We start from the raw sequence: 27,456 nt of genomic DNA on the forward strand, positions 1-27,456 counted from the left end.
GGGTATATAAAATACAGAAATTATACAATTATAATGATACATAAAATGACTGATATGATAATGTTTGTGTTTAATAACATGATATGGGATACACTGTCACAATGGCCTTAGTAAATCAACTGCTCACTATTCAAAATTATTTCTCTGATTCCTTCTCCCCCAGCACCTGAGAGCTCTGCAGAGCCCCAGCACCACTGACTGCAGCTGAAAACATCAGTCACTCTTGCATGAAATTGAACTTTATGAAGAATAGGAAGCTACTGATGATCTTCAAATTCTGAAGCATAATAGAAATGTTTATCTTTATACTTGGCATAATTTAAACATTTATACACTAGTAATTTCAAATGGCTGAAATGTCTCACAGTTGCAGAGTTTACAAATGATAACTGAACAACCCAGGAACATTTAAAATTCTGCTTTTTCAAATGGCCTATCTCAGCATTCTGCTCCAATTCTATTCCATGAAATATAGGATTTTAATTTCCTCCTATTACAGTAAGCAATCACGCCTCTATCAGTTTCCCATCTTCACAACAGATGTGCATATTCAAAGACCTAAACATTAACTTCCCAAAAGAAATACCAAAATAAAACCAAGACGAAACAAAAAAATATAGTCAATTACAACTTTTAGCCCATAAATGCCATAAAACCCCAGAAAGCAAGAAAAAATGCCTGCTATAAACAGTCTATCAAACAGAAGCATGCTAATAGGATAAACATTAATTTTTTTATATACAATCCACCGTAACTTTTCTATTTCAAATTAATGTTTCAGACATAAATTTCATATTTAATTTATTTTAGGATTGAAACAGTCAACTCCATTAATTATTCCTTTTTTTTGTTTCCCTGGAAAGGCAGACATGGGTCACTGGGTGGACTGGACACTCCCTCCTCCAATTCTGAAATCAGAAATACACACAAGACAAAGTGAATTAAATGAAATGTAGACAATTTTCCTTCAGTCTTCACAAGGAAGAATTCAAATAGACTGTGACTGGTAGGACAAACTGGTTAAACAGATTAAGCCAAAACACACGTGTGTTTGTGGTTATAGTGCCTGTAATCTGTTGAAGTATGTGACTGCAAGTCAGAAAAAGTTTTAAGGCTTAGGTTTGGTTCAAACCCTCATTCTTGAATATTTGCTTATCAGCTAAGAGTTTCCATAAAGAAAAACAAAATGACCATCACAAAATTTTCAAGGGCTATTTCACATCTGGTCAAAAATAATGTAAAGATACCAGCTGGATGTCATCACCTCCACTTAAGACCTGTCTGCACTCAGAGTCAGTGCTGCTGAAATGCCCAAACACAGCCAAGGGCCAGGTTCCCACAGTCAAACAAAGAAAACAACACAAAAACCACTTTTTAAAAGCCTGGGGTTTGAAAACTGAGATTTGATTTGGACTGAACTCAATTACTCAGACTTTGCTGGAGCTGTGCTGCAAACTGAGGTTGCTGCATTTTTAAAACTCTGACAAATATCTATATACACATGAGCCTGCTTCATCAGCAATTTTGTTGCTTTTCCTGGGATGTTTAACTCTGCTGAAAGAAGCCACGTTCCAAGACCTCAGCATACAGAGAACTCCGATTCACTTGCTCCCGAGGCAGTTTATTTTCAAAAGACTGGTACAAAATTAAACAATAAATTAAATCTGAGTACAAGTTCATGATTGGGTTTAAGCAAACATCTGTTTCTGAGACAACAGAAAACCCGTTTCATTTTACTTTTTTAAAAATCTCTTTCAAAATATTTTTATTTCCTCCATCTTTTAGCGTTGCTGTAATTGCAATAAAAGATTCAATCCAATTCAAATGGCTGCAGCTGACACCAAACTAGGAAAAAATAAAAGGAACAATCCAAGTTTCTAAAACCCAACAACTGACAAACAGAAAAAAGCCAGGTTTTATTGGACCTTATCCTCATTTATTGGGAGCACAGCAGGAATTGTACATGCTATAGAACTGGGACACAGACCTTAAATCGAGTAAAATATTTCCTTTTGGTCTGCGGGACAAAGCAATAGATAGAAAAAAGCTACAATGGACTCTTTACATAAATAAAATAAAACAGGGAACACAATACATCTAGTCAGTAAGATTCCTTTTCGTGTTAGAATCAATTTGATTTTTCTCTTGCTTTTGGGTAGATCTAAAGAAGAAAACTCACTTTTTCTACCTTCACAGACTCGTTGTTCAGGAAAAGTTTCTTGACCAAGACAGATGGCTGGAGAAGTAATATGATTATTGAATCTATCACTATATTTCTAGGTTAGGAGTACAAGCACTTATTGAAAAGGCAAGAAACCTAATCCCTAAGCTTTTAAAGCTGAATTCAGTAGTAGGCTATGTGTGTAAACAATGGTGAACTTTAACCACTGCTTTTCTGTGTGTAACCACAGTACATGTACAACAAGGTGTTGTACAACCTTCCCTGGCTGATGTACCCATTTGTCTCCCTCACCATCTCTGGGAAGGGCCCAGGCTGGGCAGACAATGTGTTCTGCTGCTATTGATTTATGAAAAACAGCTGTAGGCAGAACAAGAGCCCAGTACTGCATGTGTCCACACACACAGCCATCCACCACAAACCCTCCAAATGCGATGGATTTCAGGTCACAGATCAATGAACTCCTGCGCTTGTGCAAGGATCCAACGTCGGGATATGAATTACAGATGTGTAATCTGCAATCCCTGATCTTCAGCTGGAGAGTGCAATGGTAAGCAAAAGACTTTTATGGCCCCTTGAGATGCCCCTGAACGATGTGAAGAGCCACCTTGAGCAGAGCCAGATGTCAGCACCTGCTGTTCTCTGACTCCGAGACATCAGCGCCAACACTGGAGGATACAGTTTACCCTTAAAACCACAAAATGCTATGATATCAGGATAAACAAAACAATACACTGCATTTCTAAGATAAATTTCAGCTTTCACAGTTAAGAAAGATTGTATTTGGAATACTACTTGACTAATGTAAATTTAGGAGGCTAGATGTTTTCCCCACGATGTCTGAAATCTTAAAATATTCAGCATTTCCAAAGTCAACCAAATATCAAATCATTGTGCAGAAAAATTTCCACTTTCAATTAAAAAAAAAATGAAACCCTTATAAACAAACAAAAAACAAACAAAAATACCCCCAAAATACTAGAGAATTCATTTCAGTAGGCAATAGATATTTGCATTATAAAATGAGTTGCAAATCTCATAAAGCAGAATAATAAACAACACTGAAGTCACGTACAGGGAACCTTTGCTTCCAGATCATCTCTGGAGAGTGCTTAGAGACACTTAGTCTGACACTGAGCTTTAAAGTACAAGATAAAAGGAAAAGTGTTCACTAAACTGCTGTACACAGGGCACTGAAGTAACGAATTCCTCGTTCACCCAGAAACCTGTCCTGAATCTTGGACATGACACAGGATGGAGGTAACATAAATAATTACATCAAGACTCACATTCCAACCTATTTTATAACCCTGTTATTAGTACAGAGCCTACAGCATTTTGGATGTATGGCCAGCTGGGTTTTGAAAAAGTCTGTCTTGAAACAAGAAGCACCCTTGGGAAGGTGGAACTTTACTCTGTGATTTTAGGCTCCCATTTGTGCAAAGGAAGGTGGCTGGTGCTGCCAGGCTTCCTAAACAACCATGACTGCAGCACAAGTGTTTTCTGAACAAATTATCACATTCATTTTCTTCCTCCTTCTTTCCCAAACTCTCAGTTCCCATTCTTCATAGTAAGAGTTTACTCATCCTCTTCATTTTTAGCTCAGCACTTGCAAACCCCACAGTTCATGAGAGCTTCCTTTTGTATATCGGAATTCATTTTCTTCCATTTCATTTGACCGCTCTCTTCAAGTGTTAGAAACAAGTCTATTTAACCCACAAAGAGACTTGTCAGTAGTCCTTGCCACTATTGCATTTACCTTTGCTAAGGTAAAGGCACTTGGGAATTATTGACAGAGTTTAACCCAGCAATGCCTGCAGAGCTCAGGCAGTTTCTATCTGAGAGTTGAGGGTAAAACGTGAAGCAAATCATGTGTACAAAGGAAGACAAGAGGCAACCCAAGCCCATAGAGAAAATCTGTTATTCAATCAAAAACTGAGAGAAGTCCTTCCCTGTCTTAGCCCATCTGTGGCTTTGAATCTTCAGAGCACAAGACAGCATTGAGGTGTAATGGGTGCAAGCTGCCACTTTCTTCTCTTTCTACCAAGAGCCATCTCCCTGCATGTAAACATCCAAAAATTCAGTGGCAGTCACCTGTTGTTAGACCAGACACCATGCAAACACAAATTCCCTCCAAAGCAAAAGCCAATTAATTGCATGTCTTACATAACCCGTTTGTGAAAAAGAAGCAAACAAACAAAAAAGCAAAGTTGATTGCTTTTTAATATAAAATCTTTACACTTTTTGCAGATGCTTAGGTTATTTCACAGTTTATTATAAAACATTTTCTGTTATCATTAACTGAAAGTTAATAGTTTTCTGGTGTGTTGGCTGGAGTGTAGTAACTGCAGTGACACACCAACATGAATTTTAAGTTGCTGTGTACAGCAGCAGTACAAATCTGACCTGCCAGCCAGAAACAATACACAAAAAAATCAAAGTATATAAAAATTAGAGCTTATTTTTTTCAAGGCATTGAGCTTCCCTTTGTCACCAAAATAAATGGCACTACACATAATTGGCAGAACCTTCTGGAGTACAAGGCCTAAATTAAATGGCTAGAAGGAACTGCAGGTCTGTGTTCACAAGCTGTTGGAAGCTTTTAGAGAGAGAACTGGGCGTTTCAGTGGATTTTTTCCCTGTGAAAACTGCATACATTTCACTCATTCAACTTTTTTCAGAAAACAAAAGCAGACAAAAAAGTATTATTCAAGTAGTGCCAGGACTCTTCAGAGAGAAAAACCTGGGGGTGGTGCAGTGTTTTAAAGAGTGCTCTGCAATCAGACAGAGATGCCACCTTGGTCTTGCTCCATAAAGTGAATATAGATGCAAGCTTTGCTTTAGATATTAATCTTATGTTTAAGTCAGAACTTGCCACAGAAAGCCTTCAGAAAGTGCATCATTGCTCCATGTCCTTGAAACAACCACAGCTGTCTGCCTCACCCAAAAACACTTGACACTCGCACAACACATTTTGTCTCTGTGTGTTCTTAATAGGCTTCCGTTTTCCTGCTGGAGTGCAACCTGTCAGCTTGGCCACCTCAAATGCCTGCAAGCGTCAATGATATTTTTCCTACCCCTTTTGTTCAAAGCCAGGCTGAGTAAAGTCAGCCAGAAGGGTTCAAGCATCAATACACCCCTGGCAGATACTCCTACGAGGGAGCGATTTCCTGCCGAAGAGTTGGCACAGCTACCCCAAGCTGCCCCTCTGCAATCAGCTCTGCCCTACTTTGCTTAGTTTACTTCTTCAATAAGAGGTTGCAGTGTCAGTGTCACGTGCATAAAGTCTGAGAAACTTCAGGTGCCATGTGGCTCATCACAGGGTGCATGAAGACAAAAAGAGAAGAATTTTAAAGTAAAACGACCAAGCAGGAAGGGATAGAGGGTCTGCCATCCCTTGCTGAGATTGAGAGAAAAGTACAATATTTCTCAAGGGCGTTCTGGGAGTCTCCTTTACAGGGCAGCCTATCTCCATGCTACAGCTTTACAAACACCCTTCCTTTTAACATAGATGCATCAACATAAGATTTGGCTCACTGGATCTTTGTATTGAAGCAACGCAAACAGCAGTCCTTTGTCTCATCCTCAGGGCCACACAAACTACCTCCTTGCTTTACACATTTGGAGAGAAAGCAAGTGCTCTTGGAGCCACAGGCACCCGCTCTGGACTCAGAGAGTCTCAGTTATCTTTGCCATTGCAGTGAGCTGCCCTCGATTGTCCTTCCAAGGGACAGCTCTTTGGAGCTCTCTAATCCGTTTTTCTCCACATAGCTCCAGTTCTCCTGGAAAGGGAAGACATCTTCCTTCATTTACTTCAAAAGCAGGGTGCTAAGCAGTGTCTCCTCAAAGGCCATCCTGGATGTGGGATAAGAAAGGGAGCTTTATCTGACTCTTCCTACGAGGACACCCATACTCAAGTTTTATCATGAGTGCAGCCTGTATTTCCATTCACCTAAAATGACTGGTTTGGGCATCACCTCAGTTTTCACCTACAGTCAAACCTCATGAACCATAAGCAGACATGGTGTGAAACAACACATTTGGCTCTAGGCCTTATGATGATAAAAAAGGTGGTCTGCATTTCTAATGCTGCTCTCACTACATGTTTCTCTGAAATTCAACCTTGTTAAAAAGCTTTTCCTTCTGCTTTGTAACATCTAAGAGCTCACTGTGCTGAAGAGCCATGCTAGTTCTGCCACTGGTTTCATAGCAGATCTGAATTTCAAAGTTACTATTTTAAGCCAGACTTAAATTTTTTACACTAACCACCATCATCTAACAGCCTTGGTTTATGGGGAAAAATACAGAAATGAGATTCTAGCCTTTGTCTCATCTGGCCCTTGAAATTATAATTTTTCCACAACAGGGAAGTTAATTGAATTTCAATTTTAAATGTACCTCTAAGACAAGAAACAAACTGTACACATTACAGCATCCCATGGTGAGAAAGGGTCTTTGATAGAATTAGAATTTGCTTTCTTGCATCTCAAATGCAAATATCTTTGGAGATAGCTAAAAGAATCTGGTAGGAAACAAAAAACTCTTCAGCAATAAAATATTTTTAGTAGATATACAAACCAAAATATTCTCATTTGCATATGGTACATCTTCATCTCCTGTGACACTTTTTATTTTTATCCTATATGACAATGCTACTGACAAACTAAATAAGCAAAAAAAGCAGGCGACATCTCCGATGCCAGATGCTGAAGATCAATAGCTATTTCCTAAAGTTTATGGCATAATTAAAATTTGTAACAGGAATAATTTTGTCATCAACCCCTCAGGCTAATTCTAGAATTACTGACTAAGTTAAGTTATGTAGTGTAGCACTTGTTGTTATGTTTATGGATAATACACAGGATTTTATGTTTTTTCATGTAATCTGGTAAGTGTAGAAACAGTAACTAGGAAAAATTCTCTATATCAGCAAATCAACAGTTATAAATATTTTGGCTTTGAGGTGAACAGACAAGATGGGTTTATACCACAATCTGCTAGTTAGGCTGTGCTACCATTTACAGGGGGATGGCCAGAACGCCCATGAACTAAGAGAAAACTGAATTTACAGTCCTTTGGAGCTTGGAATGCCTTTGCTACAGGGAGGCAACTTCCCAGGGAGGGAGTGCCAGGTACAGAGCCACCAATGCTGCCAGGAGCTGGAGTAATGTGGCATCTGAAATTTAGTTTACTGGCATATTGGGAATGACTTTATATGTATAACCCAAACAGTCCATCTATACTGTCTTTCACCCCAGGCATATTGAGAGCAAACAAGAGAGCACAGTTGATTAAGAACAACTACACATCAGCTCTGTAAGGAGAGAAACAACAACTCTGCTGCACAACCATCATTGCCATGACTTGGGTTTACTGTAACTTTCAGACTTTCAGGTCAAATATACTCAGTTTAGAAGTGAAAAGTTGTATATTTGTTTTCTGTCAGCCCTAAAAAGTTATCTCTGGGCAGTATAAGTGTAACTGGATTATTTCTTGCTCACATCCCAATCAATGCTAATAACAACACAAACCAAATTAAACCCTCTTGCAACCCTATTACTTTCATTGCATTTTCACAAATAAAATAAAACTAGAAAGTTGGTAAACATTTCTGCTGATGAAGCACAAGAACAAATACAGTCTGACTCAGCCCCTCTTTGCAACACTAGCAGGAATAAAATGTGGTAAACTTAATTGTGTTATGAAGGCACAGAAAATCTGAGCTTACAAAGACAGCAGAAATGTCACTTTTATACAGCACTATTTGAAGTAAAAGATGAATATATATATAAATTGACTAAGCCAGCTGTTACAAAACCATGCCTAGTACTTTGGATTCACAGTAACATTCAGGCTAAAAACATCAGCTCCACTTTCTGCAACTGTTTCTACAGGGATGGGCTTAGTTAACTTTAGCTTATGATTTTTATTCTCCTGAATGCTAAGAGCAGCTTCAGGATATGACCAAAACATAACCAGCAACATGAAACTGGAAAAAGGCAGAAGCAGCTGCAGCAACACTTGGTGAGAGCTGACCCCCAGTACCAGGCAGGCCCAGAGCTACCCTGTGGCTCTGCACCAGCTGAAACATGGCAGGGGACTCTAAAAAACTCCAGAAATTAAAAATCTTACTGCACAGAACATACACATCTTTCTTGAGAGGGGAGAAGATGATAAACCTCCTTGAAGCTCACCATTGGTTTCCAATGGTTTCTAGCTACTTGCCTGTTGTAGATGAAGTCAATATTTCTTGCTCAGGTTGCTGACTAAATGCAAAATAAAGTTTTGCAGCTATTGTTCCAAATTCTATATATTCCACAGCCATGAGACTCCTAAAAGTTGTCACAATTACGATACAGACATTAAATACAGCTGAACTCCTCACAGAGCTGTTTTCTCTGAAATAATGAGAATTAGAAAATACCATAACAGAATGAAACCACAGTATTTCTGACAAACACATCTGCTTCTTCAGCAAACCAGGCAGGATTCTGTTCTGGACATGTCCACACTTCTTTAGGGTTGCACAGCCTTCTGTGTAATTCAAAATTAATCTTGGACTTGAAGATCTGAAGTCACTAAAAGGTAATTACATTTGTTTGCTTCTCCCAACCCCTGTACATATATTCAGGTACAATTACTGCTGCATAAATCAAGTCAGCACCAATAAAATCTTTTGGAAAAATATGCTTCCAGAAGATCATCTGAAATATCAAAGTTCTGTCTGAACATATTCAATATCATCTGACAAAAACAGCTTAAGTCTCATATCTTTGGTAAGTAAAGCTAAATTTGCCAAAATCTCCTTTTTTTTTTTTTACATATGCCTAATTTGAACTTCTTGTCATAATTATGGACACATGCATGAAACACATTACCTGCTGAAACCTGTATGGCAAAAGCAACGTTACTAAGAGAGCACAACAGTCTTTACACAGTGCACTTTACCACTTTTCAAGATATGCAAATGATGGAACATAAAACATTTTCTGTGTCTATCATGGTCCCTTTAGACAGCCTTCATACTGTGTTTTTAGTTTAACAACCCATAAACAGTTTCAGAAGGGTAAACTCAAGCAGTACACCTTCCCTCGAAACAGCCTGCTTGGCCTTACATTAGAAACAGGTGAGATTGAAAATTACTCAAAAGTTCACCAAAATTTCCTTCTGCTAATATAGAGTTGCTTCAGACACCTCAGGATGTAGAATGCATAACAAAAAACATATTATGACAATCTGGAAATGCATAGAGTAAGCCTGAACCACTAGGAATGGCAGGAGAACTAAGACAATCAAGCCTTCAGATTTGGAACAAATCTATAATGACCTGTTTCAATTTTTTCAAAATTCACTACATAAACTATACAGCAGAGCTTTATTTGTACAGCTGTTGTGTCAATAACCTTTTTATTTTTCCTAGATGTGGCTATTGGCTTAAAATCTAACAATGACAATGGCATAGAAAAAACAACCCCAAAGCAAAAAATACCTACAAAGAATCACCAAAAGTAATAATTCTTCCCGTAACGTCTACTTTATCCTACAGTTTCATCATTACTTAAAGATTCCATATTACAATGTAACCTTACTACATTACAGTCAGGCAGTGCCCATCAATCTAATGGAATATGAAGAATATCATAACTATGAAGTGACTAAATAAGAGACCAGGCCTTGAGGAGGAAAAAAAATCCAAACCAGAAAAACAGAACCAAACACTTAAGAAAGAAATTCTAAATACCTGGATCAGAACGATATTGCAACAAAACCAACTCTGCTTCTCTTTATAATACACATCTCAACAAGTCACTGCAAGATAGGAAATCATTCAGGATATTGTTCCAGGGTTATACCACCTCATTAGTGATGGAGACCAGTGGAGATGCTGGTTTTTTAAGCAAAGAAAAAGACAAATAAAATAACTCTCCCTCACCATCACCATCTTTTCCACTAGGACTGTGGAATGAAATCCCTGTATAGAGATGGAAAAATTTCCAACCACTTCCAGAAAACTTCCAGTAGTTGAAGGATGACGAAAAAGAGACCTTGTCAGGACCTGCTATGAATGCAGAGCATTCTTTAGTTTATGAACTAGTTCATATCTGCATAAGTAGTTTACATAAAACTTGATTTCCTTCACTTGAATTGCTCAGATCACATTGATATTCCCTCCACACCAACCTCTGTTCTTTACTTTTCTCCACTAAGTGACTCACTTTCAGAAAAGGAGGTACAGGAGTAGCCAAAATAAACATAACCCTTACCACACACACAGAAGAATGATGTATTGGGGGAAAAACCAACAACTTCCCTTGGATCCCTTCCCTAAGTGGCAAACACTGAATCTGACAGACCTACTGCTGACAAGAGCTTATTTAAGCATTTGGTAGAATTTCAAAGTTTAAAGTAGATTTATGATCAAGATAATGACAAAAAGTTTTCAGACACTTTGCAAATATCATCCTTTTACTGTACATCTAGTACATTTTCAATTTCAGTTCTATTTATTGCAGCAAGATGTTGCTATCTTGTTTCATTTTCAGGCACACATATTAGGATGCAATCATCTGCAACATACCTTTAAGAACTGGAAAGGATTATAACAGCAAAACAACAATAATATGAAGCAGATTGGGAGCTGAAAGTCTTGGGCTTGATATCCAGTTTTGCAGTCGATTCTCACCATTGGAAACATTTGCTCTTATCATGCTACAATTTATTCAGTTTTCTCAGTTTCAATGCACTTATATTAGTGAGGATATTTCTGCAGAACCAAAATCCCAAATCCTGATTCGTGAGCACACAGAAACTGGGAAATGAAAGCTAAAAAAGCCCAGGCATTCCAGTAATAGAAGAGTTAAAATCACCCAGAAAACGTTAGAATGACTTCAGCTGAAGTCAAAAGAGTGCTCTGTACTGTTCCAGCTGCTGATGGCTCTGCGGGACTATTTAAATCTCGTATTTTTCACAGCACCGGGACAGTGATCAGAACACAGTTCCCCAGCTCTCTAGATTCACCACTTTGAAATGAAAGTCAAAAATCTACAGGAGGCAGCAATAAAATGAATTATTTGAAATTACCCATTGTTACTGAACCTGGTTGGGGAACAGAGCCAAGCTGTGCAAGAAATGCTGTCACAGGAAACCCTCGCTATTATCATTCCAAAAGAGTCGAAAAGGGACCCGCTGATGTTCTGTGAGTTACTGTCCAGAGAGTAAAGAGCCCGTCCATTCGCAGAACTCGGTCACCGAATGCCACGGGGAAAGGAAGCACTTCCACAATGGAGCTTCAGAATTACCACTGTTTGGTAGAGAACCCCACAGTTAATGACTGCAGCTGATTACAGCATTCATTAGCATTATTCAGAGGCCTGCTCAAACCCACAAACCTGAAAGGAAACGTTATCACCCAGCAAGCTGGGTAGACCTGGTGGCCAAGAAAACCTCCATCAAGGAAAGAACACTTGAGACTGAAATTTGCTTTCTGGGACATTCCCATTGCCCCATGCAAGCACACCATGCTCTTTATGTAGGCTCTTGATATTTTCCTATCACATTTCTCAGCAAAAAGCAGTAGTTGCTTCTTTTAGACCTAGTCTATAAATGCTTCATGAGACTACATATATATTGATCTAAAAGTCCACATCAGAACCCAAGCAGAAATCCCAAGGAACACACATATCGGAGCTGATCCAATGTCTGGATTAATTACAGAGGGAATCCGAATGTGCCAGAGACTAACTTAAGAATTAATACAGCTATTTATACTAAAGACACATATAATTAAACTAGTTATAAAAATGCTTAAAATATGCTAATAAACACCCAGGGACCGCTGAAAAAGCAAGCTCTTGAGGATGGTATATTAATATTGCTCATATGACTTCTCTTACTCTTGCTCACTTACTTGTGCCTTTTGAGACCCAAGAGAACAAGCTGCTTTACCTTGGACTTGGCAATTTACCTCTCTCCTCTGTGGGCCAGAGAGGCAAACATGTGTTACACTCACTTAGCAAGTGAGCAAAGCTGCTATGATCATCTGGCTACACAATACAATGTAAAATCAATTACAACTCATGTACAGTATCATAAAATTAAAATTTACACTAATTGCATCTTGGGGGGCTTATGTTGTCACATTCTCCAGTAAAAAATCCTTCGTTCATGGGAAGACTGAAAACAACTCATATGAAGGAATGGATCTTGATTCAACAGGCAAAAAACCCCCAACGATGACAATAAAAGCAAACCACCACAAAAATACAAAACATTCTCAGTTAGTTTCAGTGCATTTTGAAGGGCTCTCAGTGCTGGCCTGAATGAGGAATCAATTTATGGCTGGCAGTCAAAGCCCTATTGTTCAGAGCTTTGCTCTTTTCAGTTGTCACACCCAGGCTACGGCACAGAAACGGAGCTCTGAACCACTTCCAGAAGTAGCAAAACAACAACAGAACGGAACCAAGAGTTAATTTATTCTCTGGGTTTACTGTACTCCGTACAAAACCAAACTGCTGTGCCGACAGAGTGACCTTATATTTACTGATTGACCAGATGGTGAGAATTACTGACTTATATAAGCCCCGAGCCTCCTTCCCCATCTGATGGCTGCTTGGTGAAATCAAATAAAGGGCTCTGCCTGGTCTTTAGCGCTCAGACCTAATCAGCACAACACCATTATCCTCTGCCCTTAGAAGAAAATGCTGCAGGGAAAGGCAAGGAGTGAACAGGACCGGAAACTCCGGATCCTCAAAAAGGGTTTTTGCATAGCAGAACTGAAGCCTTGGGTACAGCACAGCAAGTAGGTCTGTGCACCTGCTGCCCAGGCTGTATCTCTTCTGCTAATGAATAAGTGAAGCCACCCTCCAGGGCTGTCAATCTGGCACCTCCAGTCACTCAGACAAGCTCAAAGTTCTCTAAAAATAAATAACATGAAAAGAAATGCAAGTTGTCTCGCTAGCAGTTCTTTTGACAGGTAACTTGAGTAATGTTAATTCTTCCACGTTTCTTTCCGTAAAAATATCAATTGAATTACAAATTATTTGGGACAGTTCCTAAAAACAAGAACACGTGGAAATAATCCAGTACATCAGATTCATGGCAACTGAAAAAAAATGCGACCAGGGGTGTATGTGTGTGTTTGCATGTGTGTACATACAGAACATTTTTATTTAAAGAGCAGTGTTACTGTGCAGCCCTAATTCTTGCCCAATTTCCACTAAAGAAAATCAAGAGGAACTCAATTTGACCAAGTTGACTTACACTAATGGAGAAAAGGCACGAATTAGGCCAGAATCACAATCACAGTTCCAAAAAGACCTGTATAAAATACAACGTGCTTGAAAGTATTTTGCACCAGCTTTATTCGTATGATTAGCAGCAGTGAAACAGAATCTCAGAGCATGAAAACTAAGATCAGAATTGGACTGGATAACTTTCTGAACAGCAAACCTCATAACCTCAATCAGGTCCTGAATGAAGAAAGAGAGAATGAAACAATATCAATTTTTTTATTACCATGCCCAAAATAGTGTTAAGACCTGTATATTACTAAATATTCCTGCTGCTTTTTTCAATATTAAAATCTGGATCAAAATTGAACTTGCCAGTGTATGTTTTCTGGATAGTATCTACATAGTTATTAATAGACATTAAACAAAACAAACAAACAAACAAACAAAAAAAAAAACCCAAAAAAAAGTGAAATAGAAGTTCTCTGCGAACAAACCCTGCTCTGGCATTAACAAAGTTATTCCCAATTAACAGAGGTCTGAGGTACACATTTGAACCACAGTGTAACATTCTTGCTTGAATATAAGGAATAATTGTAAGGGGAAACTAGTAACACAGCATGTCTTTGACTAGAAGGTTACCAGCCCTCAGAAAACCATTTGCAAATTGTACAATAGTTTGAGGATTTTCTTGCAAAACATACAACAGGCACAAAGCTTTCTTCCTTGCTGGTATGCAAAGCATGAGAAAGAGAGCAGGAAAAAACTGGTAAAGTCAAGCAAAAGAAAAGCATGGGTTGAATGTCAGGGGGAAAAAAACACTGAATGATAAGAAGATAAAATAAGGGAGCAATTCCTCAGGAAGATAATATTTCCTGGGACATTCAAATGACCTGTTGAAAGAAAAAAGAGCTACTGGGAGAACATTCTTTCTCAAAGCAAAAAAAATGACATTAATGTTGCAAAAAAAAAGGACTAGGCAAGATTTATGAAGTGTTGTGCTCAGCCTTCTACTGAAAATTTAAAATACCTAGGACAGAATACCCTGTTCTTACAGTTAGTCACATGAGTGCCCATAAGGGCTATTTTGCATTCATGTGTTGATGTTACCTCAACACTGCTCACGGAAGGAAAAAAAATAAAGGCAACAACTGGAATAAGCCAAGAATGCTAAATGGAATGAAAATCCTTCATCTTCATGCCTCTGCCATGACCTGCTCACATGCAACAGGTATGAAATTTGTGCAATTAGTAGTGCAAAGCATTTCCTACACAAAAAAGCATTTGCAGAAGATGAAGCTAAGCTACAGAACAGTAACCTCAACATCCAGGGATCACCTGAAGTTTAAACCAACCTTTGTTGACAATACAGTGCCAAATGTTTCAACGATCTTATCAGACCTTTCCTTACCCTCCTAAATTCATGGTATGATTTTTTTTGAAACAAGGTATTGCAGAGATGAGTGATGTGGATTTCCTCCGTTCCCCAGAACACAAGCAAAAACACGTCCCCTCGTGCAGTCCCGCAGCTCCGGCTGCCGCAGCCGAGCCAAACAAGCTCCCACATGCAGAGTCAAGCGATGCCCCAAACCTCCTGTGCTTACCTGGCTGGGCTGGACTCGGTGCACCAGGCTCATTCTCCCCCATTCCCACAAAATTATAAACTGTCCCCAAAGGAGCCGAGCTGTTTTAGCGAGTGGACTCGGTTGCTGTGCAAGTTTTGACCTCCTGACTTTCAACTGTAGCGCGGTAACCGTATACCTGACTTTCTTCTGTGAATAATTAGTATCCTGCTTCCTGAGCTACCTGGGCTTGCCTGACCTGTTTCTCTATAAACTGACATCATATCCTTTGATCTCCTTTGATTAACATGTGCTTCGGGCAAGGCTGCTTTGTCTCCTCTTGGACTCTCCCGCTCCTTCGCTCCCCACCCTTCCCTTTCACTTTCACACAGACAGCGAGATAAAGTATATCTCTGTTTCGTGGCAGGTGTTTTGGACAAAATGCCAAAGCCCACAGAAAGTTTGCAACTGCTTTTAGAGAACCACTGAATTTTCATTTCGTAGGAAAACTAAATGATAACTATCAAGCCAGTCTCTCTGGGATGGGAACTTGGCACCCACAGCTCTCCACCACAGAGGACAATCATTGCTGCCGATGTGGTGCCCCTTGGCAAATACTTTGCAAAGTACCCAAAACCTAAAAACCCAACCCACTCTTCCCTGCCTTTCCCAAGGATTACCCCCAAGGAAAATGCCTTACTTGAACACTGCAATTTCAATATTGTTTGGACTGTGTAGCAAAAAGGGCTTCTAAACAAAACAAAAGGTTATTTTGCTTCTCTTACCCTCCCTCTCCAGCACAAGGAGATAATCTTATCCAGCCACACTCCCAGTTGAGTTTCAAGAAAATATTTGCTCTTTTCTGCCACGTAAATCAAATAACAGGTGTCTGATACATTTGTGATCAATCTGTTGAACAACTACATCTGTCTCTTTCCCTTCAGTTTTATTTTAACATTTACATTTGCAGCTGCCAATGACAAAAATCAAAGAGAAGACATAGCACTATTTTAAAGGAACAAACAACTGCAACTTAAAAGAGGTAATTAGTTCTCACTATGTTAATTTCGATCTGGATTACACTCAAAATGGTCTAATCAATAGCATTAGATTTTTTTTTTTAATCCAGAAGCAACTAAGTCTATTTTTAAAACTAAACTGTTGTTTTGTTGTTTTTTTTAATTAAAGGACTGAAACAGAAACACAGAGGACAAAAAAATGGAAAGTAAATTTCTAAAGATAATTCAGACTGGGTAAAGTGCATCTTTAAAGTAAAACTTCTGAAACCAACTATGCTAATTCAAACAAAAGTCTCATTTAGGAATACGAATATCATCACAGACAGTAACACTCCTCACATAGGCAGATAAAATATTTGTGTCCTGGATTTTGCTACAGAAGGTAAATCAGGCGTCGCCCAAGCCTGAAATATCTGAACAGTGAATTCCAAGAAAACTTCTCACTTGGCTCACAGAAATTGAGGGGTTTACAAGAAAATTCTCATGCTTTATTCTTGTCTGATTATTAAATTATTCAGGTTAAATTGACTGTTCCACAGTGAGAAAAGGCTCTATACCAAGAAAGAAAGAGTGAAGAACAATTAACTAAGTTTTTAAATTAGGCCTTTCATTATTTTATTTCTGTTAGCTTAGTTGAGCTATTGCTACATTTTCCCCCATAATCCTCAATCTCAGCTCATGGCCCAAAATTTGCAGTCAGTGGATCCTACAATTCACCAGACCATCTGGCCTAGAATACCAATTTACTGTCAATGAACTGGAGCTGCCCTTGGCCAGCTCTGAGTTGGTGCAAGAGGTGAGACTCCAGCAGACACCTGGGGAATGTCCTCAGCTGCTTCTGCAACTTCCACCTCCAACTGAACATAATCTTGAATTAATTTTTCTGAATTTCCACTTGAAATATTTGACTGAGACATTTGTTTAGTGGGTGAAGGTCCTTTTCAGCTCCGTCCTAATGCAGCTTTCTCTACTTAAGGAAAGAGACTAAAAGAAGTTATTTTTGTGTGCAGAGTAATGCATAAATAAGAAGTTTGCTGGCTTTGTGATTACTTCAAGAGTGACAAACCAAAGTGGCCTTTTCTGAAAGCATCCAGTAGGACAGTTAATGGAACAAGTATGAAAAAGCAGATATTGAGCCTTAATTAAAGGGTTTGACTATGTCTATTCCTGCTTTTCAACCAGGTCCCTCATAAGAAAAGAGAACTGCATGATCTTCCTGAAGCTCAAAGCTGATGAAATGCACCTAAGACAGGAGAAGGAAAAATATTTGGCCACAGGTCTTTCTTTTATCTCAGCTCTCAAACGAGGTCACAACAGCAAGTGGACCATTCACCACTGGTTTGATTTGGGAACAACGTTCAGGTTCCACTATCCCTTCCTGGGGACAGTGGAGGAGCACATACAGAAGCTCTTCCTTACCTATCAAACTTGGGGAGGTCAAAGATTTAGTGCTGAACTTCTATAATAAAGCTTGAGTTGTCCTATTTTTAAAAGAAATGATTAAGAAAAAAAAGTTTATTTATCACTGAAGTTCTGCAGTGCAAATCAAAGTATATTTGATAACTAACTGATGAGAAAGAAACGTCTGAAGCATTTCTGCCTTCTCCAAACAAACTGTCCATCTCATCAAAGAGAAATCTTTCAATACTCCTACATGATCTTAACTTCTAAGCATGGGAGAAATCACAATGATCAGTTTTCACCCTCAGCACTGTATTCTGCGAGATGTCCGTCCCAGCCCCCTCCCCTCAGCCCCAAAAGAGAGCTGATTCCAAAGAAGACAGAAGTCTAAGGCAACAAAAATAACTACTCTCCTTGTCTACTGAGTACCAGCACTTTCCTGCAGGAGTAAAAGCTGCAGGCTCTTTTAGGCTTTTAGCACCTACAGAAAATTTTTGTAGTTCAAGTTCTAGCGTTTTCTCACACCACCTTCTGTTAACTCTTAAATATTTTTAAGAATTCAACAGATGAGAGTGATAGTACTGAAAATACTTCCTCCTTTGAAATGAAGCCCACAAAGTGGGAATAGCGCAAAAAGGAGGGGAACTCAAGATTTTTCACACTCCCACTTCCAACAATGACTGGTGGTGAGAAATGGCTTTCTTGCTTTTATGTTCTCCTAAAACTGTTTGTTGTGCTCAGTTGTAGGCAATGATTTAAGTGGAATGCTTTCCAAAGGAGGAATCCTTAATCCATTCACTCTCTGCAGAAAGACCCAAGTGTGAAAATGCAGTGGCTTTGTCCTGCTTGCAGAAAAAAGGAGAAAGTGATTCTGTATATTTACTGCACAGCAAAAACAATATTTCTTGAGAGGAAAAAGTGCATTTGACAGTCAATGAACAGAAACATAATTCGATGATCACAGTGATCAGCGCTAAAAAGGGGGAAAGTTAATTACTATGCTGTGCATGAAGCCATGCCAAACAGATCACTACATGTACTGCCAACATCATGGATGACCACAAGCCTAAGGTCCATGTCATTAGAAACAGAGTACTCTCTATCACTAGTGATAAGACTTGGCAGAGAATATTAACTTCATCACAAGCTTCCTAGGGTAGCTGTGCAAAGCTCCAGAGGCCCTCACAGCTGAGAGCCTTCGGAAAACTCCTTTAAGTCCTGGCCAAATTGCTTTCATGCCTCTCATTTCTACTCAAGAATACAGTTATTTTATATAATTAATACAAACAAAGTAATATCACCGACAGCTAACACTGTTGCTGTCATTCTTTACTGGTAACATGTTTCAAACTCCCAGACATATTACTTTACCAACTCTACAATGGGAGCAAAAATACATATTTTGGGTTGGGTTTTTTTCCCTAAAGAATACCATTCCAATGCTACAAAAACATTAATAAGGAGGCACACTTATTACATGTAAAATTGCACAAATGATACAAATAATATGTAGAACTGAAATGTAAGAACTGGAAATATGCAGAGTTCTTTTACACTATTGCAAGGATGACTCTGTGATCCAGGTCCCATGAACACTGGCTCCTTGTTAACCAGGTGTTTTGAAGTGTATCACAGGAAAAAAGCAGCCCATAAAGTTTCTTGTAGTGACAACCTGTCTGGCATCACAGTCTGACAGTTTTCACGAGAAAATAATAATGAATATTTCACCTTCAACAATGGCAGGAATGCTGGGAGAAGAGGGACGGTGTCAATCCTGTCTGCCTTACTAAACCAGACTGGCACAGATTCTGAAGTTTATGTTTTTTATTGTTGGTTCTCAGGGCTTCTTGTTGTTAGTGGTGGTTATTTTTTTGTTTTTAAGAGCAACACAGCTTTTTATTTCTCCCATGGAAAATGGCACAGCAAAAGGAACAGCCTTATTTTGTTACCCTCCAAATTACAAGCAGTTGCTTAGCCTACAACCTCAATTAAAAGAGGAGATGGGAGGGGAAAATATTTTCTTTCACAACTAAAATGGATTAAATAGAAAAGCAAGGATGTCTATGCAGATGATGCACTAAAAAAACCAGTGACTGAGTGCCAGCAATACAGACCTTGCAGAGACAGTGCTGAGCAATGAGCAAAGGTCAAGGAAGGCTTATTCCATCAGGGCTGAGATGTTCATCCCACATTCCTCTGGTTTGTCTAAGTTTTATTTCCAAGACTAGTTGTCCTAAACAGTTTTTCACCAGTTGAAAGGATGCTGTGGTATAACACTTCATACAGATGAAAATACCACCAGTTTGGAGCTTAGTGGAAACAAAGTACATTCGTTCCCATTTATTTCTAAGCACACATCAGAGCTCAATACTGAAGAGCCCAGAAAAGTCTCCCCAGCACCACTGTGACCTACAACTTACTGATGTGGTCTGAACAGAACTAAGATTTAGGTCTTCCAGACCCAAAAGCAGGTGATTCTCCCCTTGGCCACTTTGTTGGAAGTTGATTGCAGAGAGGATCGAAATTGTTGTTTTTCAAAAGCACATCCAGCAAAGTGACTGACATACAGTTCAAGCTCTCCCTAATCCCTTGCTGAGTGAGAAAATTACATGCCAAGGGAATTAGTATGCAGAAGAAAGCAGGATTCATTAATTTTTGTTGTTTTGTTAATGACACATATTATTGTCACAATACCTGAATTATGGATAATTGCTCTGTCTCCAAGACCTATCTGTCCTGACATGACTGACAAATACAACACAATTTGTGACCTGTTTCACCTTTACCACCATAAGAAAACTCAGCATCCCTCCTTCCTCACTTTCAAAGTCCTGACTTGGAAAGCTGAAACAAGACCACTTTGACAGCTGGCCCCACAGAGGTATTTTTCCCTCCACAGAAAACAGGTGCTTTGTCAAAATGTCACTTCTGAAGTTTCTTTAAATATCATTTTCTAATCAGTTCCTGCTCCTCAGTTTTCATTCCCAAAGCTTTAGCAACCAAAACTCAGAAAAATAAACTAAAAAAAAAAAAAAGAGAAAAAAAAAGAGCAATCAAAATCAGCAATGGCCTCTTGATTTGCTTCTAGGGTTTTTAGACTTCCTACATAATGAAAATATAGACAAGTCTGGAGAAAGTAACAACTCAAGCTGCCTTCAGCAGCTGAAGGATGAGTGCAGAAGCCAAAGCTACAGACATGTTGCTATGAAGTTGGTTTGTAGAAGGTAGAAACAAGAAGAATTAGTTCCCCCTTTTTTCTTTTAATTTGGTCTTTTCAGTATTAAACAAAATTATATTAAGCAAACAAGCATAAAAGTGCGATGCAGAGAAGATACTTTATAATCTGGGCCTGTAGATGATAGCAATGCAGAGTATACAAGATATAGTAAAAAGAGTAACAATTTCATTGACTTTTGATCCACTTGATTATTTTTAAAAGTAGTGGAATTCAACGAGTGCTTTTTAAAGATACTGTTTGACTGAAAATTCCCTGCACGACTTATTTCTACCACCCCTACTTTTGGCGAATCTTGTAGTTATAACTGAAAGCAAAGGAACAAATGCATGACAACAGTAAGCAGATTTAAAAAAGGAGAGTGAAAGAGTGAGGGAATGAAAAATGTTTGTCAGCAAGAGAGTTAATGTTTTAAATGCTAACTAATAGTGAACTCCATTTACACAAATAAGAATTAAATCTTACTATTCTAAGACCACATAAGGAAGCACAGAGCATAAAAACCTGACACACGATATCAAAAGCTGATAAGCTTTAAAAAAAAAATCACCATTTTATCCTTACTCTACTCTTTTAGAGGAACCACCTCTTTAAAACACCAAAATGGGTGACCCTGTGTTTAGATTTTGGCAAGATGAACACACATCTCTAGATATATCCTGCACATCTGAGAAGGGCTGTGGTTTAAGTAGGTCAGCTTGCATTCCAGGCACATATGTAAGCTTTTATAACAAATTTATTGTATAAAATACAGTGATTTAATATGGAGATGGATTCTCAAGCCACCAAAGATATGAACAGTGAATTAACTTCTATCCCAGCAAATATAGAAGAGCCAGGAAGAATCTTAAGTGTGAATCTTCAATCACTAAAGATTGTTACAACAGAAGAGCTTAAAAATATATATATATATATATATATATATATATGTGTGTGTGTGTATCTTATAGAGAAGCAATAACTGTGCTAACAAATTACTTTACTTTTTAGGACTGCCACATACAGCAAGACAGCCATTTCATGCAATGCCACGAGTTGCAATCCATATATCCCATCAAATGCTACGAGCTGGCAAACATCTCCTTCCTAAATCAGGCAAAGCAACAAAACTGCTTTGTCACTTCCTTGGCCAGGCTAAACAGGGGTCTCTCCACAGGGAGTCTGACAAGTGCTGTGGTTGCATACATACCTGTGGGCAAATGAGGGGGCATAGCGACAAAAAAAGCTGTAAATAGATAGTCCCACACCCCTTTACTACTTTTATAGCCAGGAGACTTGCTGCCTCCTTGTGCCAGGTGTGGTTGTCTTCTGGCTCTACGATAAACCTTTCAGTTCGCTAATCCCGCAGAAAAGTTTCACAGCAGAAAGCTACCCACTATTTCCTATTACATCTCTGGCTTTTGCTACTTAAAAAAACATTAATCAGCTTGGGAAGGAGCACAGCACGTTGGAAGAAGACAGCTGTTTGTGCTGCTGCCAGGTGAGCACAGCCCCGTGACCCAGCAGGGCACAGGACACAGCCAGCCCAGGCTCAGCACACCCGTCCTTTGCCACCCCCTCCTCTCCAGCCAGATCCTTTCACATCACATCTGCTTGCAGCCCTCTGCAGATAAAGCACATCTCGTTAGTCTGTAGTAAAGCACATTTCATTAGTTTTTAACAACTACTCTGCAAAATGAGATGGGTGGATGACGCAGCACTGGGACTACACAAACCGAGCCAAAGGTTCTGGCCCATCACATCTCTGACAGCAGGGCACAGCCATCACATCTGAGTTGTGCTTCACACTGAATCAATTCTTCCTTTTTTCTCCTCCAAACTAGTTGTTAGTTCAATTATTTACTCTAAGTAACTCCCTACATAAAGCCTTTTTAGTATGGAATAACACTCTTCATCCTTCTTTGCATCTCTGAATCAGCTATGCAGTACTGCTGAAAAACAGAAGGAGCTCTCTTTTTCCAGAGAGAGTAAAGGCAGCAAAATCTTACTCTTCCCAACTGAGAAAAGCAAAAAAAAAAGAGAAATTATTTTTAGATTAGCACTGTTTTCCATTTCTCCCCAACTCTGCAATAAAGTTTTATTTTTCCCAATTCCAGTTGCAGTGGTGTACTCTTGGAAAACACATCTGTTAGCTTGGTATTCACTTGTATGCAGTTATTGCACAGCTTAATATATTTTTTCACCTTTTTTTTTTTTCCAATACAGTAGCAACCTAGCAAAAAAAGATCTAAAATGCATCACTCACCTGTGACCCTTATTCCCTGCTTACGCTCCATGCACTTCTTTCAGGTGCTTTAATCAATAAATTGACTCCATATTTCACATGAGATATTATGTAACTCAAATAAAACCACACAAGCCAAAATGCAGGATGCCAAGTCAATTTTGTGTCCATAATTAAGAAAAATAATCAGAATCTCTCTTTCTTACAGTGCTCTTGGTATGCAAAAAAAAAAAAAAAAAAGAAAAGAAAAAATCTTTAAACTCTTGTCTGCTCTGGGTTGATTCTTCCATGACTTTCTATGTTTAAGTACATAAGAAATGCAAAAGCTCAACAGAAATTACTATTGTATGAGGCAGTAGAAGAAAATTTAAAACCCTTGCAAAAATAAGTTGAAAATGTCAAAACTTACTTAATGCATCATAATTTAAGTTTCCTTAACCAATGTTTTAATGTAAGCAATGTTTTAATAGATCAATAGTACTGAAAGTTCGTAAGACACCACCAGGTATTGGAAAAGAATGCTGGGAGTATTTAATATATTTCACTCACATTCCTTACAAGATGGACAACAATTATTTTAGTTTAAAATTACTTAGTTTTGTTGTAAATAAAAGAACATTTCTGGTAACATTACAGAAGTTGATCAGGCATTTTTCAACACCACTGCACTGTACAGAGAAACTACTGTTGTTTTTGATTTTAAATCTTAAGGATCCCTTATTTTCTTGGTTCAATTACAATTATTTTTAAGCTATTTTGCTGCCCTAGAATCTGCTACAGGGGAGTAAACAGACAACCATCAGGACATGAACAGAGTTCATATATCTTAAAATTTTAATCTTTTCCTTCATTGATTCAGTAGATTAAAGCACAACTTCCACCACTTGGATCCAAAGTGTCTGTAACATCAGAGCAGTTGCAGTTTCTTCAGTCATTACACTTGAATTAATACAATTGAGTTAATACATGTGCAGATGATGGGAGAGCAATCTTGCCTACAGACCAAGGTTGCCCTTAGGAATACAAGTTACCACGAAATACAGTCCAAAGCAGTTTACCCAAACTTTTCCATGAATCATTATGAGCTACAAAACATTTCTCAATACCCTGTAGCAAATTCAGGGCTTGTAATGTAAGTATAAACCATTAAAAAGATAAATCGTAAGTCAGAAGCTACAGCTTACAACAGGAAGAATGAAGGAGAAAGACCATTTTGTTAATGACAATTGCCTCAAGGCTTTGGCTGTCCAAATCGAAACATTTCAAACCTTCCACCTGATTTTCTGAGGATCTCCAATACAAGGAAGCAATTCCTCACAGTTGGCTGCTGCTGTCTGGCCTCTGTGTGTTTGCTTGGGGACAGAGAGAGAGTGAAAAGACTGCGCAGAAAAGAACAGTCAGATGAAAGTACTGATTTTTGTTTAGATTATTCAAAGTCCGATAATTACAAAGTGTCCAGTAAACTTAATGACTTAATGGATTTCTTTCAAATTCTATCAATTCGTTTCCATACAAACACTCTGTATTTTGACAGCTGGTCAGGTTTCACAGCGGGCCAAGTTTCAGCCTTAAAAACAACCATTAACAAAAGCATTGAACTCAACAAGCAAAAAGGGAACAAGCATTTGGCAAATGACAATTGCTCTTCCCACTAAGAGAGGTGTGTTTTTTCACTTTTAAGAATTCTCAAGCTGATACAATTGGAGGTGTACATACATTAACCTCATTTTTGCCTTGTAGAAGAGCACAAAATGGTAGGTAGACCTCCCATCCAACAGTTAAAAAAAATCACAACCTGTTTCTTACATCTTTGACCTTATCATTAGGCACCAAATTTGTTTTTGAGAGCTCAAAGGGCAAAGGAAATGACTGTTGCTGGCAATATCCAAAATACACAGCCTAATGGACTCTGAAGCTACAAACCACTTGCAACTTTTTCCTTAATAATTATATCCATAGAAAAGAAAAAAGTTACTGTATCAATATTCACTTAAAGATAACAACCCCCACGTGGTAATATCAGTGTATTTTTCCATAAAGATCTTCTAGAGAACCCTGAACTAATTCAGGCCCTCCATTGCCTCCCTAAGGAAGCAGCTCTGATGCACAACTCCACTGCAGCACAAAGACAGATCTACAGCTCATACGGACACCTGTGTTCAAAATCCATTAGAATTGCTTAAGAATAACTTGTACAAGGTCAAGTCTGTCATGCTCTTTAGAGTACATAGTTTGTTGACAGCCTGATATTATTTCAGTGTAAGATGGGAAACAAAGTAGATGTGTCACTCCATAACTGTAACCACCAAAGGCAATCTCCTCAAGGCTGCAATTATAACACAAACCCCAGCCCAGTGTCTTTCAGCAGTGATAATTTTCAGAGGGCTGTCAAACTAAGAAAACATAACTTTACCAGGCATTAGATCTAAGAGCTCACCATTTTAGGTAAATCTCTTCCTAAACATGGTTCTCATCTTGAAAGCACAAAAACTGCATGGGACAGGATGCACAGGTTTTCTTCCTTTAACTAAAACGCTTGATTTGCTTCCATTCTTCTTGTGTTTCTTTTTAAAAGTATGAAATGCATAGAGACAAAACATGTAAGGTACAAATCTAATCTAGCTATGATACATATTGAGAATAAAGTATGCAAACTGCATAAGTCAGCCTTCATGAGCTCAAGAGATGAGCCAATGTCAACTCCTATGCAGTGACAAGGGACTTCAGCCCATCCTCCCACGTTGCCAGGCAACCATTCCTGTATCCTTGGCTGTATTCATCAGCCATTAAGCACCATCAGGCTCCCTTTCTTTTCTCCCTCACACAGGCTCCCACTCTCATAGACGAGGAAGGGGAGGGGGTAGTTCAACAAGATGACTTTTCTTTCCAAGCAGAAGCAACATTCTGAGTTTTAACAGCTAATAGATTTTAACCTATTCACACAATTCAGATAATCGTTTCATATTGAAAGATACAGTACAATTGTAAGGTACAGTTCTAATAGGAACAGGGCTCTGTTAAAAGTTGACATTAATGGAAATCTTCTAAAAGGTCTATTATTAGACAGTGATGATCTCACACTGACAGTACTAAAATGCCCTTTGAGTTTGCAAAAAATAAAGCAAGAGATGACAGCTTTTTAGCTCCATAAGAATGGCATTCAACATGAGGAAATGTTATTCTAAACCTCGTCAAGATAAATAAAAATCAATGATCTCAGAAGCAGAAATGTGTTATCTTTAACATATTCCATGGAAGCAAAACAGTATCCCAACCACCAGAGCTGCCAATCCACTGCCCTTAATGCCAACATATGTACCCCACCTCTGAAGCAGAAGTCTCCCTGGCTGCCCATCCTCAAGCCACAAGTCAACTCCCCCTTGCAGGCATTTTCAGGGAAGTTCTGCAGCCACAAAGGGGTCAATACAAGTGAAGACAAAGATTCTTCCCCTCCCAGCCCTAGATTAGCTTCAGCCAGAGCAGCCCTCACCCAGTTCCTCACAAGGCACCCAAATGTCCGCAGTGCCACAGGGCAAGTGGCAGGGCCATGGCTGAGGACAGAGGGGCTCCTTCAGCCAAAGTTCATTCTTGTATCACATTAATGACACCACCAAATAACCCTGTAACACATCCTTGGTATTTCCATCCTGTTATCTTTCTAGTTTTCACAAAACTGAAGTTTACCAGAACTCCTCAAGTGAAGAAAAATATTAAGACATTGAAAATCTTATTTCAAAGCTCTAAAATAACACCAAATATTGCAAACTCCACAATTCTACAAGAAGGAAACCCAGATCCCCAGAGGTCTCACCTGAGCATAAAACCAGAAAAGCTGATTATCTCTTTTTATTTTTGAGACCATCATGTGAACATGTCTTCATGTCTGTTTAACATCAGTGGAGAAGGAGTTTGTTTAGAGATTATTAGGACAGGTTCGTGGCTTATGTTATTGAGCCACGAACAAGGCTCAAAAACATAAGGATGTTTTAAAGAAAAAGAAAAGGCTAAAAGAGCTTAAACTGATAGTTAAGTGGCAGCTCAGGTGTGATTAACTAGCAGTCAAAATAACTATGCCAGGATCAGAAATGGGATAGCATAAAGTTGGGCAGGTGAGCAGAAAAAAAAGAAAAAAGAGCTACTTTCAGTGCTTTGAGCTGATTCAGACAAACTGAAGAAATAACAGGGCAAATGTTTTCCAACAGTGTAATCTGTTGGGCAATTTTCCAAGATCATGAAAACTTTTCCAGCAGTGGAATCTTCAGGACTAGAGTCTTTTGCTTTAAGTACAGCTACTGAACAGAGAAATCATTATGCCAAGGAAAGCCCATTGCCTCCAGACAGGACTCTCCAGCTTTGAATTTTTCCATGGTCTGCATATAACAACTGCCAGAGGCGGAAAACCACACCACAACCCTTGGACATCTGACATGAAGAACTCACAAGAGAAGGTGCAGTGCTATCACACAGGATGACTCTTCCACAATTACTTAATAAGGCTCCTGAGTATTTTGTTATCCAGTTCATGAAACAAGACTTCATGAAATTTAGCAAAGCATATGCAATGTAAAGGAGCAACTCTGATGTCAATAAACTAGATCACAGAGATGA

The 27,456-nt window shown here is 38.7% G+C and overlaps 1 protein-coding gene across 7 annotated transcripts in view; it reads right to left on the reverse strand.

The window, feature by feature from the left end:
- Positions 1–27,456, reverse strand: part of NAALADL2 (N-acetylated alpha-linked acidic dipeptidase like 2) — a 439,661-nt gene that overhangs the window by 315,920 nt on the left and 96,285 nt on the right. The window contains exon 1 of one of the 7 annotated variants that reach the window (XM_071566277.1): positions 15,012–15,162. The exons of 5 other annotated variants lie outside the window; for them this stretch is intronic. In XM_071566277.1, the coding sequence (XP_071422378.1) occupies positions 15,012–15,054 (43 nt within the window). In that variant the 5' untranslated portion in view covers positions 15,055–15,162. Of the gene's footprint in view, positions 1–15,011; positions 15,163–27,456 lie in introns of those variants that run through there. One more of the 7 variants, XM_071566285.1, reaches the window with a different exon arrangement.

This window comes from Pithys albifrons, chromosome 11, assembly GCF_047495875.1.
Source record: "Pithys albifrons albifrons isolate INPA30051 chromosome 11, PitAlb_v1, whole genome shotgun sequence".
NCBI lineage: Eukaryota > Metazoa > Chordata > Aves > Passeriformes > Thamnophilidae > Pithys > Pithys albifrons.